Raw genomic sequence first — 17,282 nt, 5'->3', positions numbered from 1 at the left:
ATCATCATCTAGTAGCTTTACCATTTCAGTCCTACTTTTCCTCCTTTTAGCTTCTTCCTGCTGCATTCTGGGTAATTTCTTCAGCACTATTATTCAGTTTCTTAATTCACACTTCTGCTCCAATAAGCCACTTAGCCTTTAAACTGACTTTATTTAAATTAATTTTAATTTCTAGGGAATCTCCTTGAGTCTCCTATGAATACAAATGATCATTTAAACCATTATTTGCTTCTTGTGCATTTCTAGATTATTTTATTTCTTTAAGAATATCAAACATTTGTTTGGAACTTTGATCTGATAATGCCAACATCTGATGCCTTTTTTTATCTGGTTTTCTGGTTTGGAGTGTCCTCTGACTCTCCCTCAGAGTGACTTATTTCCATGTGCAATATGTGTTTTGATGTTATGAATTCTTCTCTGAGAATTCCTCAAAGCCTGAACTAACAGTGGGTTTTCTGGGAAGTATATTTGCCTCTGTCAGACAATTGGGGTACTATAAGCTCAATGCTATGTTATTTTATGATTTATAGTGCATATCTTCACAATAAAAACATCTGTCCAAAACCCGAATGAGCTAACTACTCAGTAACAATGATTAGTCAGAAGAAAAAGTTTTTAATCATTTGCCCAAAGCCAAGAACAATAAATAGCATTGTTTAATAATATGCCTTGCTTCTGGGTTATTTTTCTAGTTTGTCCTTTGCCGAGCATGTAGCTCTTCCTACATCACAGCCTTCCTGTATCCTACCTGCACAGCCTGTACTGGTCTTCCCTAGACCTGGTCCAGTGGGTCTTCAGCTTCCACACATGCTGATTCTCTAGATCACAGGGAGCCATACCACACCCAATTTATCTACTGGGTCTAGTGGCAGCTTAACCTCCTACCCCACATCCCCAAGAAGTAACAGAGTGCCCCACAGGTAAGGTATGAATTGTGGAGCAGCTTCCTGTGTTACAGCAAAGTCACCTCCTTAGAAGGCATAAAATAATGCATTTAGGAACATAAACTCTGTCAAATGACATGCCTGAGTTTGCAACTTGGTTCTGCTTTATGATTAGGAGTGACCCTGAACAAGTTGTACTGTTTCTCTACATCTTAGTTTCTCATAAATAAAATGAAGATAATAAGATTTTTTAAATAAGGGTTTGTTATAAGAATGAGATGAAATTGTGCATATAAAGCACATAACATCAAACCTTCTAGAGACAAAGCAAACAATGTAGTTAGTACCTAAATGTGTTGTTCACTGTTATACTTGACATTTTATTGTTGGGAATTCCTTACTTGAGATTAGGTATTACCCTATTAAAAATCTTTGTTTATTACTAGAATTGTTTCATTGTGCTACTTTAGTTACCTAAAATGCTTGTGTTATCATAATGTATACAGATTATTAAAGTAAGGAATAGTAAAAAATCACTCAGCTTTAATAATATTAGATCATATAATGCATACTGTTTCAGAATTTATTCTCAACACAATAAAATTCCATAAATATCATTTAATATCAAAATATGATTATTGATATTAACTTTTATAAGACTATATCCATGTATAGATGACCATCCTTCATGTTATCAATTTTTACTCAATCAAAAACAATAGCAAGGTCAATAACCATATGGTAAATGATAGGGTTATCTAACTTAAAAAAGCAATAGGTCGTGTGTGTTGATTTATCTTTGTTATAAACTCAGAAGGACCCTTCTGGTCTCATCTTTGCATGGTTCTTTCTTATTCAGGTCTTAGTTCAAATATCATCTCCTCAAAGACAACTTTCCTGCCACCCAACCTTCATATCACATTACCACTTTACCCTGTTTTAATATCAAATCACTATTTTATGAAATAAAGTGTGTATGTGTGTGTGTGTGTGTGTGTGTGTGTGTGTGTGTTACTTACTTTCTATCTTCCATCTCAACCTCTTCACTTGTATGGATGCACACAAAAATGCTATGAAAGCAAGGTATGTTTCCATCTTCTTGACTGCTATTACCTTAGAGTTTAGCACTTCTGCAATACCACAGAAATTGAGTAATATTTATTAAATATATAAATATGACTCAAAAAAAGGAACCCTTGTTAAGCAATGGTGTACCTCCCTTGGAGGAAAAGTCTGCAAAGTCTTAGAGCTTAGGCAATCTAATTCGATAAGAAAGAGGAAACAGAAACCTCCAACTTTATATTTGAACAAATCTTTATATTTGAAGAGAAAGGCACAGAACCATGTGTGCCAAACCCCCTCTGCTGCCTTCCCCAAGCCTGGGAGCTGGAACAGATGTCATGAGTCTATGGATGCCCAGCCCAGAACCTGCTCCAGCACAGAGATCCTGAGGTGGGAGGGCTTCGGACTGGAACTGTTCTGGTGCCTGTGTAGACACAGCACTTGGTTCTAAACCTTGGAATCCTTTTGAAGAACCTTTTGGCCAAGTTGACCTAGAGGATATGGGTTTACTAGTTAGCTGCTTTCCAAATGGTTGACACAGTCTAGACTTTTATGAACCAAATGAGTGGATACATCCAGCTGATCAATTGGATCTGTCACCGAACTTGGTTTGTGGGGTTCAATTCGGACCTAATATGATTTACCAAACTAGATACACACATCATGCAAGTCATAGGTATTATAATAACAATAGCCCACATGGTTATTCCTCCAGGACAATACACAGCCTCTCTTCTGCTTTTTCTCTGATAAACTGGGATCACTTGAGCATCTCTAAGAGGCCCAAGGGAGTGGACAAAGAGTGGTTGCAGTGTGAACAGAAACACTTAGTGCTACACTACAGGAATTGACTTGAACAACCTTAAAGCTTCCATTGCTAGAGACTTCCCCACTTACCTCTTCATGGAGAATAAGGCTTAAAGAATAAATAAAATACAAAAATGGAAGTTTCTGGGTATTAAATTTGCATATTTTCCTGACTCTAAGTTGAGCAGGAAACAGGGCAGGAGGAGGAGGGGGCTATTAATTTTCTGATTAGCCACCACCAGTCTGTGCCTGTATGCCTCTGTCTCACTCTTCAGATTTTTTCTGGATCACACAGAGCACCCCCTTCACAAGCCAGATTCAGTTATTCCCAGAAGAAATATTCAAAAGCACAATTTCTCATTGAATAAAGATAAATGGTGCTGTGGGAGAGGTATATAGCTTGGGGATAAGTAATGGAGGTGAGGAAAGGCACTTAGAGTTTAGGGAGAAGACAGTGTAGAATTTAACCATCCGGTTCTAGAGTGATACAGGATATTAGGGACCAAGCAGTAGAGGGCTAGGTGAGGAGAAAAACCTGATGCAGGTGAATCTGAATAGAAAGATGTTATAAAAAGATTTGGATAAAAAGAAAACAGTCTACCTTTCAGACTACTGGGAAGTCAGAAAGCTCCACTACGTAGTGACACATTGGGAACTAAACCTGGTTTAAAGAGGGTGAGATTCTGGTATCATTCCTACATTCCCTTCCCAAACGACTCTGGAGAAATGACTTAACCTTCAAGTTTTAAATTCTTCATCTGTAAAGAGGAGAAAGCAGTATCTGTTCCCCACTGCCTTGGTGAGGCTGCATGGAGGATGAGATAAGAGGAAGGGAAATACAATGTTCTAGGGTGGAGCATGCAGGCCTAGGTTGGGGCTACAGTTTTTAAATCTCATCTTTTTAGCATACTGGCTGCGGGAACTTGAGCCAATTACTTCGCCTCTAGGAAGCTCATTTGATTATCTGCAAAATGGGGGATCCCATAGGTGGTCGTGATGATAAAATGAAAAAGTCCATAAAAAGACTTGGACAAAGCTGAAGCGGTGACTCCTCTTGAAGAGCACTCACCTAGCATGTGCAAAGACTTGGACAATAATGAGCACACAGAAAGTCTTCACTGATCTCTTAACTGAAGGACAGTGGTTTGATAAAGGGAAGCACCAAATGCAAGCCAGGAGAATGTCTTGGAGTAGACAAAGGAACTCATAGGTACACTAAACAGTACCAAGAACTGCGTAGACATCCAAATTGAGTTTAAGCAGTTGGATTCTGAACCCAGTCTACTGATCTGAACTTAGAGTATGAGATAATATAGTCTCTACTCTGACTGTCACTGCCTTCTCCACCTCTGAAGCATTTCCCACTACCTTGAGGAAAGCTAATCTCAGGTTATAAGTAGGAGCACAATATATCAGGAGAAAGCTAAACTTAAGGTTTAAATAAAAATCTTCATGCCCTTGGTAGTCCTGCTTTTGACAGTCAGTGCCACAGAACCACTCCAAAAAACCCTTTTCCCAAATCAATTTCCTATCTTCTGCCAAGGATGGCTTCCCTGTGGGCCACCTATCCAGGGCAAACTGATATCTACAGATGCTAGAAGAAAAGTCTATCGTATCATCTAAAGTAGTAGTCCTGTGAAGCCCCTGTGGCCAGGAGACAAAACAGCAGCATGCTAGGCGACACCACAGAAAAATCACCTGTGATCCAGGCTGCACAATCTGGCTTCCTCAGACTTGAGCTGCTTGTGAGTCCAGAAAACTCTGTCCTTGCATTGGAAATGGGTCCAAGGGGTTGGAGGTCACATCATGGTAAGGCCCTGAGACAAGGTGCCTGGTGAAATATTAATTAAACCGTCTATTTGTGCCGGAAGACAAGTGCTAGAAGGGAACCTGGCATATAATTTCTCCTCTGCAGATCTCTGGCTTGAGCCCCAATAAAACATTAAGATGCCACCTGCAGCAAATCCCACACTTTACAACCCTTTCCATGTCTTTTCGTAACCTAGAGGCAACTCTGCCTTTATTAGATGTATTCTCAGGCAAGACAGAATCCTTCTGAGTCTCTGTCTCCACCTCTGTAAATAGAAATAACTTCATTCTGCATACCTCATGATTAAAACATTTATAAGTTGAACTGTGAAGTTCAACACAAAGAAGAAATAATGTCCCTCTGTTGTTGGTGCAGGAGTTCTTGAAAAGCTGTCAGGTACCGAACAAATAAGTCAGTATTTTCACTTAGGTGTGAGTCCATGAGGTATTCGAGGGTGCAGAGTGGAGGAGAGCATTCTGAGCAGTTGGCCTAGTGTGGAGAGCCCAGCCAGCCAGGCAGGGATGGGTCCCAAAGGTGCCCTATGAACCCCACACTGGCATTTCCTTCCATTCAGTTTCCATTTTCTCCATGCTCCATCCTGCTTCTCACCTCTAATTCAAGCACCAGATGCAGAGCTGAGTTTTCCTCCCTTTGTTCATCATCTCCAAAACATTCACGCCTTTTCTACTTTTTAGAAGAGTCAAACATGAACTCTGCTCAGTCCTGTCCCCCACCAACCCTGAGCTGAGAGAAACTGAGAGAAAGAAGTATCCTGGAAGACTGCCCCTCCAGCTGGCTCATGTTAGACACAAGCACGCACATCGTCTCCCTCTACACTCCTGGCTAAGTTGTGCCTTAATAAATTGAGGTGCCGGGTCCTGGTGGCCATGGTGGGTCTCAAATTTGGATCCTCTCTAGGAAGGTGCATTCTGAACTGAACCTAGCATAACAGTCTCATTGCATGTAGAATGGAAATTCCAGAAACACACCCCCCTCCATGTCTTTGTTACTGAATCCACTGCCTAGCATCTTTACAATGAGCTAACCTCTCTACCCACTGCTAATTCTCTGATCAGAACTTAGATCCACCTTTCCCCAAACCCTTTCTCACCTGGGCATACCACTGCAGCTCCAACAGTCTTTTCCTAGCAGGTGGGCACTTTTACTCATCCTTAGTGCAGTTTGGCAGGGAAACTTTGAGGCTCCTTAAAGAACCCACCACAGTGTGAGCAGTCAAAGGCCCTGGCTCTGAGGGAGAGGAAAGTCATGGAATTGGTCTTCCATCCCCCTAATGTATTAGGGAATCTCCCACCTGACCTTCGCCCCTCCTTTGAAACACTCCCCACCCAAAGATATGCTGGAAAGAAGAGCCAGCTGAAAGCCAGCCTCCTAAGGAGCTCTGTCATCACTGCTTGATGGTATAATCCTGGTTCCCAAAGGCCTTGCGCTAGACTTTTCTAGCCCAAGTGGATTCAATTTTAGAAAAGCATCTTCATGCTTAAGCCTCAGACAAGACTTCTTTCCTCTCATGGGGGCTCCAGGATCCTGAAGAGCCAAGCTTGCTACCAAGGCCAGACCTTTCTCCAAATAAATTAAGTAAACCCCCAGAAGGTCAGAGGATTTCCAGGAACCCAGGTCACTCTGCCACCTCCTAATTCTTAGCTCCTCAGCCTAAGAAAGCCCAGCTGTGCAGGTGGGGCTTGGCTTTCCCAACTTCCCCATCCCAGTATCCTTCCAGGAATTGGCTGCTCTCCTTCTCTGCTCTCAGAAGGTACAAGTTTCTTATCACCGACAGGTCACCTATTCACAGGGTGGCCAAAAATAGCCAAGCTGATAGGAGACAGGGAAGGGGAAAGTTGCAGGTGTGTTTGTGCAGGGACATCGGTGACCATTCAACTCCAGTGCCCTCTTCTCCCTCACTGGGGAGCTATAAAGGTACCTCTCCACTGCCTGCTGACATACCCTTCTGCCACCATGAATGCACTCCTGATCCTGGCCCTTGTGGGAGCCACCGGTGAGTTCCATGTCTTGCTTTGCCTCAGACCCTTCCCACCTCTCTCCTGGAAGACATCTGCCCTCCATCATGGTGGACTATCCTATTTTACCTACACTTTGATGTTCTCTCCCCTGTCTGCACCTCTCCTTACCCCTTCCTTGTCTGTAAGACTCACCTCTCTCATGATTTCCCTGATTCTACTCCCACCACCACTCTCCCTCCATGTCAGGGAGGCTGGCGAGGGAGGCCAGATGGAGGTGGTCCATGAGATGAACCAGCCGTCCTATGGTGTGGTTCCGGCAGCTCTGGGATAGCTGCTCAAATGCATTACTCTTTGAAATTCTGACTTCATGTGTCTGGGCTCTGGCCTCTGTATTGAACTTCTATGTTTCCTAGGTGATTTAAGATTCTCAGATATGCATCCAAAGTTAAGAATCAATGTCCTATTGGTCAATAATAGTGCCTCCCTTTGTTCTGCTTATGGGACCCAAGGTTGCTCTCTAATCTCACCTCACTGTACAGTTCTGAGCTATGGGAGAAGCTGGGTATGACCAGAGCTACTCAGCCAGCTGGGTCAAACCATCCTGATAACCCAGGGCTCAAATGGCCATGGGAGGTGGATAAGTGAGGACAATGACCAAGAAGCTCTCAGTGGGTGAGACAATGCAATTCTGATTGTATCCCACTGAGTCCATTTCTGTGTCCTCACCCCAGTGCCCCCAAAAGAAATGTGAGCTCCTGCAGGGTATCTGCTATGTGTCCTGCAGATGCAGGCACTTGGGACAACTATAACCCGTGATGCCTTCTGGGTTGGCAGCTCCCTGCTTGTCCATAATCACTATGCCCATTAGGAAATCCTAATTTGCAGGAGGCAGTCACAGGGCTACAGTCTCTGCCCTCCACATCCTTCTCAAGTGACTTCTCCCTTCCTATCTCCACTCTAGTCGCTCTCCCCACTGATGATGATGACAAGATCGTCGGGGGCTACACCTGTCAGGAGAATTCCGTCCCCTACCAGGTGTCCCTGAATTCAGGCTACCACTTCTGTGGAGGCTCCCTCATCAATAACCAGTGGGTGGTGTCTGCAGCTCACTGCTACAAGTCGTAAGTGGTGGGCCCCTGGCTGGCTGCAGGTCCACAGCCCCAGCCCTCTTGGAAGGCCTGGGTCGGTCCAGGGAAGTGCTGAGGTTGTAACTTGGGTGGGAAAGGTGAAGGAGAAGAGCAGCCACTGGGAGCTGCGAACTTGCAGGAGCCGAGTGTGAAGAGGGCCCAGGATAGGAAGCCTCTTACCCCCAAAGACCTCCATAAAACTGAAAGGCTAGTGTCGTAACAGCAGGGAGGGATATTTTGGGGCAGTAAGGACCACTGAGGAGGGCAGGCAAAGGACCTTGCACAAGCACCTTCTGCCAGTTGACTACATATTAAAACCACCTAAAAAATAATTAAAAATAAATAAATAAAACTCTAATGCCTGGGTCCTATAGCAGAGCAGTCATCTTGGCCTTTTCAGGAAGAGGTTGTGAATACTGGTGAGTTTTAAATGCTTCTCACTTCTGTACCTGGAACTGAGAACTAATGTCTCCACCGTGTGTTCTCAAACCCGAGTGTGTGTTGGAATCTCCTGGAGGGCTCGTCAAAATCCAGATCATCAGGCCCATCCCCAAGGTTCTGGTTCAGTGGTCTGGGATGGGCACTGAGTATTTCTGACAGGTTCCCAGGTGATGCTGCTGCTGTGGGTCCCAGAGCCACACGCTGATTAGTGCCTGCAGAATGGTGCTTGCCAGAGGGAGAGGGAGAGCAATGGTCCCTGCGTGTAGTTCACAAAGGTGCAGAGAATGGAGGAACTTCAGGTCCCTCTTTTGAGTCTATAGCTCTGGATGCATGAGGGAGCTGTGGGACAGCAGGTCGAAGATGGTCCCCAATCACAGCCCTTCACCTCATCCCCCTCCACGCCACCACCTTGGAAGCAGAAGGAGCCCAAATCTCACACCAGGACTCATTCACCACCCCTCTGCTGCTCCTGTGCCATTGCCACATACCCAAGGCCAAGCCTCCAGAGTCGCCCATGAGCAGGAAGCTTGAGATCCCTGGGTTGTTCTGGGCTATGGGGAGAAAGTCCTCACCAGGCCTCTTCCCAACAGCCGCATCCAGGTGAGACTGGGAGAGCACAACATCGAAGTCATTGAGGGGAATGAGCAATTCATCGACTCAGCCAAGGTCATTCGCCACCCCAACTACAACAGCTGGACCCTGAACAATGACATCATGCTTATCAAGCTCTCCTCTCCTGCGACCATCAACACCCGGGTGGCCACTGTGTCCCTGCCCACCTCCTGTGCACCTGCAGGCACCCAGTGCCTCATCTCTGGCTGGGGCAACACCCTGAGCTCTGGTTGTGAGTGGGACCCTTCACCTCCTACTTCCATCCCCACACTTGCCACACCCAAACATGTCCCTGAGCATGATCCCCTTTGCTTCCATCCTGCAAATGCCGCACAAGTACCCACTACATCCAGGGCTCTGTAGTGGGTACTAAGAGATGCGAAGTTCCAAGGGGTTGATCCTAGAATCAAAAGAACACAGGTAGAGAATATGCCATTTTTACTTCTAAGAAGGGAATCCGCAGTGATGGGAACTGAAAGCCATTGTTCCGTTCTGATCTTGCATCTGTGGGGTTCCCTCCGGTGGCTGCCCATGGTGTTCAGCACTGGGTTATTGTTGTTCTCCAACCTGGCCGGACTCACATTTCTTCTTTCCTTGATCATTTTCTGCCCCTCCTAGCCAACTACCCAGATCTGCTGCAATGCCTGCGAGCCCCTGTGCTGAGCCAGGCTCAGTGTGAAGCTGCCTACCCGGGACAGATCACCAACAACATGGTCTGCGTGGGCTTCCTGGAGGGAGGCAAGGATTCCTGCCAGGTGATTTGAGCCCTCCACATATCAAGACCTCTGCCAGCACCCAGGCCCCACCTGGGAGTAGAATCTTAATACCCAGGGTGGTGAGGCTGGGGTCCCATACAGTGACCCATGGAGAAGTGGGGAGGCTCATTGGGGCTGCATGCTGGCTCCTTAGAAAGAACAGAGAATGGGTCCCCTTGAGAAAGATATGGAGCCACACAGCTGGCTGGGTCTTTAAGGTTCAGAGTAAGTGTAGCTATATTTCTCTACACTTCCTCTTTACTTGTCCCTCCTCCCCAGGGTGACTCCGGTGGCCCCGTGGTCTGCAATGGTCAACTCCAGGGAATTGTCTCCTGGGGCTACGGCTGTGCCCTAAAGGACAATCCTGGAGTCTACACCAGGGTGTGCAACTATGTGGACTGGATTCAGCAGACCATCGCTGCCAATTGAAGTCCCCCACCCCAGTCCCCTGAAGTCACCATACTAATAAAGTGGCTCCATCCTCACTGCCTGTGTCTGTGTCTGTTCCTCCAGAACCTGTGGTCTCAAAAGCACCCTCCGATCTGAGGTCTGAGGTCAGACAGAGCTCTCCCATGAGAGATGAGTAGAGGTCCTAGTTCCCAAAATAGACTCCAGGGAATACTATATTAAAAATATATGAAGACATGAAATAATAATAAAAAAGACACAGTGGGCAGGATGATCTGTTTTCTCAAGAAAAATGCATTTCCCAGAGGTGTGTTAAAAGAGCTTCATTGGCCTCAGTGCTTGGTTGGGCCTTGATTGTGCTGACGCGTGCACAGTTGGTTGGTTGGTAAGACCACTGCCTTCTTTGACTCACTGGGAACTTCTTTATACCCAGAGCAAACCTCAGCCCGATCACCTTGGCTTCCAATCCCCTCGCCCAAGTTCTTGCTGACTCAGTGCCGTACTCCCTCCCACCTGCAGGTGCCCAGCTTACAGAAGACCCCATCAGCCAATTCCCAACCACCTGCCCCTGTGTCCGGAGGGAGGGCAGAGCTCCTCGGTCTCCACCAGTCACGCTGAGAGGTCATTCACATATGAGACACTGTTCTGAGGGCTTTAGAGAGCTTTCCACACTTGGTTCTCTCCCTTCTGGAGTGGTTTTTATTCCATTGGTGCAGATGGGAAGCAGAAACTCAGAAAAGGTTATTAGCTTGCCCAGGCCCAACACCCCGCAGATGGCAGACCCCGGCACACTACGCCACCTCCCATTCTCTCCTGCTACAGCTCCTGTCTGAAGTGAAGAGACCATCAGAGCTGGTCTTCTTCGTCCCTCCAGCTCTTTCCCTGCCTCCCTGAACCCCCTGAGGGGCTCCCCCGTTGCTCCCTTTCATGCAGTTTGCTGGTCCCAGAGCTCCTGCTCATTGTGTGGCTTCCCACAGTGTTCAGAATAAGACTCCTGTGATGGAAATGCAAGGTTCCTGGTTCTGCCCTGCCTCTCGGCAGCTCTCCTCCAATGCTCAGAAGTCCTGGTGACCCTTCCAACGAGCCATGCACCTCTAGTCTCTATCTCTGGACTCCATCAGCAGGGATGTACCTCCTCACACTCTCCAACCTTTTCAGAGAAGTCTCACCTGATGCTTCCTCCTCTTTCCATCCTGGTACTGGACCCAGTGGTCTCAGGGCTGAGTCTGGCATCCTCCTTCTCTCCTGTGCCCACTTCTGCCATGCTTCTGCCCATGGCACCCAGACAGTGGCTCAACTGATCCTGCCATTGAACTTTGACAAGAGATCTGACCCTACCCAAGCAGGTATCTCCAGTGATCAAACAAATCCCAGAATAGAATAAGTACCTAGTGATTGATGGAGAAAGAGTAAAGGGAAAAGTAGGTCCTGAGAAAAGAAAGAACCTTTCAGAACTGTTCTCAAAGAACACAGCCCCAGAATCACCAGGGACCTTGGGAGAAATGCAAATGCTGGGGCCAACCCTGCTCCAGACCTAGAGTCAGAAGTTCTGGATTGGAGCCCAAGAACTTGCATTTAATCAAGTCTTCTGGGTCATTTGATCACATGAAAGCTTGAGATCCACTGTGGTAGAGAAATTCCTAGGCCAGTACTTTCTATGAAAAGAATAGTAGCTCATGTTTTTATTGACTGTATTCAGGCACCACAGTAAATTTTTAGATATATTTTCTCATTTAGTGCCCACAACAATCCTATGGGGTGGGTATTAATATTGTTGTTGTCATTTCCATTTTGACAAAGAAACTGAAGTTTATAGCAGTGTGGCAACTTGTTCAAGGTCTCCTAGTCATAAGTGGGACCAGCGGGTGCCCAGTCAGATTAAGCAGCAGGGACAGGCTTCCCTGGCCGGAAGGTCCTCGGCAGGGAACTCAAGTCTGGAGTAGGGGTGTCATCTCTGCCTTATCCCTGGGCAGCTTATTTTAGCTTCTTCAGGTTTCAGCGCCTCAATTGAGAAAATTGGGAAAGAGGTTGAAATAAGCCTATGAACATGTTTGAACTTCTAAGGAATTATGGATGGGTAAATGTTATTTGTATGTGTCGGGCCTCTCCCCCTTGCCTCACAACTCACAACTTGAGAAACAGAAACCCTACTTCCCTCCCCTGTCCCTGTAAGCACAAAAAGAGGGGACGCAGACCTCAACGGATTCAGAGAAGCCTTCATTCATTCGTGGACTCGGGCACCACTGGGGCTCATATTCTGGATGCAAAAATGGCCGTCAGTTACAGAGGGGATTTTGGTTTTATAGGGTAGGACTAATTTGCCATGGGGGAAGGTCAAGGTTTAGGGCCCAATATTCAGTATCCACCCCTTTCCCCCAGGGCCCATTGTTATCAGGAAAGGATCTGTGGGGCAGTTAATCCTTGGTTAGTTTTCCCTCCCTACTCCCGAGCTGCATCTCTCTCCCTTTTTCTTCTGGGACTATCTTGCAGGAATATTAGTTTGCATAACCCTTAAGTCCCTACTAATGCTCTGCACATTCTTCTCACCCCCTCAAGTGGCCAAACCCAGATTGCAAGTACTGAGTTCTAAAAAGTAAGGAAAGACTGTCCCCTGCTGTTCAAATAGATGAATGACCTCATACCTGCCTAACAGGTCTATGCTGCACTTACCTGGAAGGAAAAAAAAACTGTGCCTACCTTCAGACACAATGTCCAGAGAAGCAAACTAGGAAAAGTTCCATCAGATACTATGATACCATAGGACCATTTGGGATTAAGGTCTGCAGATGACTAAAAGGAGACTTTTACTTAGAGGGTAAATTATTGATAGGTGAAAGGGATGAATAAAACAGAAAAACATATCTACTTGAAAATAGATCAAAGTCTACGCCTCAAAGAAGAAGAAAATACATAAGAGAACTTTCACTTTGCAATCAATGAAAGCAGTGGACCTTTTATTCAGGCTCCTATTGTAGTGAGAGCTGTCACTACTAATGAGGCAAAGAAGCCTATGTCTCCCACTTTCTTTACCCACCGTAAGAACCAGGCCCTGCACCCCGTTTAGGGCTACCCTAGGTAGCACTCTGATGTCCTCCAGGGCTTATACCTGTCCAGTTTCCATTAGGGAACAAAGTATGTGTCCCATGCCTGGCACTGTGACAGAAATACCCAGGAGAATTTTCTCGCTGCTTGTTTATTTAAATATATTAGTAAACCTAATGGTAGAGACTTTAACTCAAGCTTATAAGGATTAGTTAGAAATCTGAATTTTTCACAAGCTTCCTATGGGACTAAGGTCCCACTGAGCCCTAAATTCATGACCATGAATTTACTCCTTATATAAAATGATCCTCTTTGGAAAAAAAAAATGACTTTGTAAATTAAGCAAGTATTTCTTTTTAAGTAGGCTATGTTAATATACCATTTAAAGCAATGTTTTATTGTTTCCTTTCCTTTTTAAATTTTGTTAAGTTTGATTTAAACTAGTATAGTTATCTAGCCTCAAAATGGAAATGACACAATGAAGTTAATACTGAGAGATGTAACCTGCACTTTCAGTGTCTATGCCTCTGCTGTTCATCCTTAATAAGTATTCACTCTTACCAGTTTCTTTCGTATCCTTACCATGTTTCTTTATAAAGCAAAACTCAACTAAACAAATGTATTACTCTCGTTTCCCCCTTTGTTGGGCAAAAAGGTAGAATATATCTATACAGTTCTGCAGCTTGCTCTTTTCTCCTTAATGAAGTATCTTAGAGATCTTTCCAAGCATTTTATTCATTTTTTAGCATCGAATACTATTCCATTGTGGGAACCTGTCACAGTGTGTTGATCCCATCCTGTTCTGAGTTTTTCCCAATATTTTGCTATTCTAAATGATACAAATCCTCTCTCTCCCTCCCTCCCTCTCTCTGTCTCTCTGTCTCTGTCTCTCTCTCTCTCTCTCTCTCTCTCTCTCTCTCTCTCTCTCTCTCTCTCTCTCTCATATGCAATGGTGCTTATAAATTCCCCTAATTGGACTTTTGGATGAAAAGGCAAATGCTTTCACTTCCAAATTTCTTCCCATGAGGTTGTGTCATGTGCACTCTTATCAGCAGAACAGAGCATTAAATTGCTTATTTCACCAGACACTACCCCAGGAGAATGGCTTTCAGAATTCCATTTTGTCAGCCAAATTGGTGAAAAGTATTATTTCAAGGGATTTTTACATTATTGTCATGGTAGTTTTTCCCTATAGTTAAGTACCATTTCTGTTTCTTTGTCTCTGAACCATCTGCTGTTTGTCCTCTTTCATCGGGCTGTTAAATTATTTTCTTGATTTCTAGGAGTTTATCATGTATTGGGGAAAATAGCACTTAGGGTGAGAATTGCAAATATCTCCCCCACGTTCTTCTTTTGATTTTGTTTCTACTTTTCATGCAAATGTGTCATTATTATTTAGTCAAGTTTGCCTTTTTCCTTCATCTGGATTTTAAGTTATAGTCAAAAGGAAGTACCATCTGGGGAGAGGTATCGAGGTCACCCAAATGCAGGTTAAATTTCAGAGATGAGTCATCTTGCTCATGGGGAAAATAAAATATCTGCCATGACCTTAAAATGTGTCTCTCCTTCAGGGAAGAGAGTGCAAAGGCTGTAACCCTGGCGTGGCCGTGAAGACACTCCATCCAACCTCCACAGGAACGTCCCCTGCTCCCTGTACCTAACTGCTTCTGAGGCCAACAATGGAGGTCAAAATGGCTGACACTGCCTACAGTCTCCTCTCATTCCAAACCGGTCCCTGGAAATACAGCACTACACTCTTGGCTATCCTTTCGTCTGTATCTAGAATAGTCCTTGCTCTCTGCAGCTCATGGTCAATTTTCCAGAGAACTCAAGACTCCAGCTGACCCTCTGAGAGTCTTAGAATGGGTTCCAGGGACAGTCTGCGTATGGAGGGGTCTCCTTCTTGGATGCAGGCTGCACAGCCTGGGGCAGGGGAGGGGGGCTGTGACTTCTTGATAGGGTGGCTCCCTGCTGTGACGACAGCTTGGCAAGGGGCGGATACCAGGGAAACCAGCCTCTTCAGCAAACATTTCTGAGATGTCACAGCTCCAAGCAGGGTGAGCAGGGAGCCCCCAGCCGGGTCTGTGCCCCACCATCTCCCCGTACAACGGAATGATGTCCCCCGCCCCTCCTTCCTCTACCTCCTCAAAGGAGCAGCTGCTCTGGAGGTTCCTTCACCCTTTGAGGGGTGGGGCCGTGGGAGGGGCTGTTTTTGTATAAAGCTGTAACATTGTGGGGACAGGGGGGGCCACAGTGATTCAATTCTATGGGCAGCCTTTACAAAAACCTTTCTGCCTGTCCCAACATCCCCAACCCTTCTGTTCATCTCCTGGGTCACAAGCCCAGGGGTGGCTGGGTCCAGAATGCTTCTACCTCACCCCTGACCACCTGCCAGGCCAAGGTCATGGACAAAGACAAGCTCAGATCAGAACTGGAGCTTCCCAGGCAGAAAGAACCCCAAGGCAAGAATTCCTCAGTGACTCCACAGATGAAAAATGCAGGGAGACCCCTTCCTGCCAAGCCCAGGTCAGTGGGAAGGTGAATCAGAGGTGACCAGTTCTACAGAGGACTCAAGAGGATGCCAAGGATATCCAACCCTCGACAGCTGCAGTCACAGGTTCTGGGCCCCTGGCCTGCTCTGCACACCTGCCTCTCTTTAAAGGACCATCAGAGAGGGAGCATTTGTATGGGGTATCCTTCCAGAAAGCATCAGAAAGTTCCACCAAATGGGCCTTGTCATGTTCTGTGGTCCCAAGAGTAAAACATTGAAAATGTCTTTCTACACAATATCTATAAAGCAGAAGAGGGCATTCCTCATCCAGGGTCCTTCAGACACTACCCAGACCTCCTTTCTCCATGCCTTGGATTTATTTTCCTCCTTGCCCCATGTCACTGTGAGAACACGGAAGTTTTCTTTGGAGAAGGCACGAGGCTCACAGTTGTAGGTAAGATATCTCTCGGGTAAATTTTCAGCTCCCTCATTGGGAGAAGTGGGTCCCAAGTGTCCGTTTTCGAGCAACTGTATTTGGATGTGCCAACTTTGACTATACCTTTGGCTCAGGGACCAGGCTCACTGTCGTAGGTAAGACTCTCTGGGCTTGTTCGATGAGGATGTGGGAAATGTCATAATATGAAGGAGATGTCTTCTTATGTCAGGGACTGAGTTCAGAGGAGGTTTCCTGTGAGGACAAATCCACCCAGGTGGCCTGTAAACTCTTGATGGAGTCAGAGCTAAGCCTGGGATGGAGAGCAGCCAAGAAAAAGAAAATGGTGCTGCCCTTCCGAATAGCCCCCTGAGCTAGGGGAACCGAGCACCCAGCGGTAATGAGGAACCGTCACACCTGTCCATCTTCCCTGTTGACAGAGTTTCTTTGGAGGGCTTTGGTTTTTCCCTGGCTCTAGATTTGTAGGAGCCATGCCGTGTCTCTGTTCCTCACCTGTAAGGGTCCCAGGAAAACTCTAGAAGGGCATGGGAGCGTTTGAAGCAGGGCTATGCTGTGTGAGGAAAGAGATCCGTGAACATCCAGCCTCTCCCTGAATCCCAGCTGAGCTCAAGCAGACAATGGGAGGTTTTGAAGTGAACCCAGGAGGCTGTGTTCTGGAAACACCGTCTATTTTGGGGAGGGAAGCCGGCTCACTGTTGTAGGTGAGTAAGTCAGGGTTGGAGGGCTGGGGACCAGATGGAGCCTCTATTTGGGGTGCCTAGGTTGAAATGTATTTTTATGGGGAGGAGCTGAACTCTTGTCTGGATGTAGACAAGGAGGGAATCCATATTCACCATTTCATGGGCTCCCTACTGGAAGGCAGATGGACTTAGCTGGGAAGGAGTCACCTTGCCATCTCCTGTCCCTTCAAGCTGCCTGTTCTGGCCATGATAGATGCTCTTACCATCAACATGGTCCTGCCCTTTGTCTCCCTCACACAGAAAGGAGACAGGCATAGGAGAGGATGGGGACCCCACAGTGCAAATTTGTTCCCTACCACAGCATTTGAGGTCATCTGCCCTGCCCTCCACTTTCAGAGGTAAAATTCTCCAAAGAGGGGGAAAGGCGAGCAGATGGCAGCTTGGGGGGAGGAATGGCAGGCAGCAGGAGGCAGATTTCCTGCCAGACTGTGGTGTTGTGCAACTAATGAAAAACTATTTTTCGGCAGTGGAACCAAGCTGTCTGTCTTGGGTAGGTAAAAGGCTTATTTGGGGGTAGTGTCTTGATAGGTTGGACTTCGAGGAGGACCCCTTGGAGGGGACAGGGCCTGAGAACACAGCCAGGGTCAGGGCTCAGAGAGGGCGGGAGGGTCTGCTCCAGCAGCTCCTCGGGGTTTGCCACCTCCGTGTTTTACTGTGGAGCAATCAGGCA

General features: G+C 46.3%; 1 protein-coding gene across 2 annotated transcripts; it reads left to right on the top strand.

Moving 5' to 3' along the window:
- The first annotated feature begins 6,537 nt into the window (after positions 1-6,537).
- Positions 6,538-9,906, top strand: LOC124990388 (anionic trypsin). Of its 2 annotated transcripts, XM_047560396.1 has the most exons (6): positions 6,538-6,577; positions 7,504-7,663; positions 8,047-8,088; positions 8,701-8,954; positions 9,341-9,477; positions 9,757-9,906. In XM_047560396.1, the coding sequence occupies exons 1-6, from the start codon at positions 6,538-6,540 to the stop codon at positions 9,904-9,906; spliced, it is 783 nt and encodes a 260-aa protein (XP_047416352.1). The 2 variants fall into 2 exon arrangements, with proteins under 2 accessions (XP_047416352.1, XP_047416353.1); XM_047560397.1 differs by lacking the exon at positions 8,047-8,088.
- Positions 9,907-17,282: the final 7,376 nt, after the last annotated feature.

This window comes from Sciurus carolinensis, chromosome 8, assembly GCF_902686445.1.
Source record: "Sciurus carolinensis chromosome 8, mSciCar1.2, whole genome shotgun sequence".
Lineage (NCBI taxonomy): Eukaryota > Metazoa > Chordata > Mammalia > Rodentia > Sciuridae > Sciurus > Sciurus carolinensis.
The sequence above is the reverse complement of the archived record's forward strand: the minus strand, read 5'-3'. Positions and strand labels throughout refer to the sequence as shown.

What these genes read in the sequence shown, in the direction of transcription:
- LOC124990388 (XM_047560396.1), top strand. Translation starts at nt 6,538, where the DNA reads ATGAATGCACTCCTGATCCTGGCCCTTGTGGGAGCCACCG. An exon ending in GGAAGAGGTTGTGAATACTG is followed by an intron (nt 8,089 to 8,700) that starts GTGAGTTTTAAA and finishes TCTTCCCAACAG; the next exon opens with CCGCATCCAGGTGAGACTGG. An exon ending in GAGGCAAGGATTCCTGCCAG is followed by an intron (nt 9,478 to 9,756) that starts GTGATTTGAGCC and finishes CCTCCTCCCCAG; the next exon opens with GGTGACTCCGGTGGCCCCGT.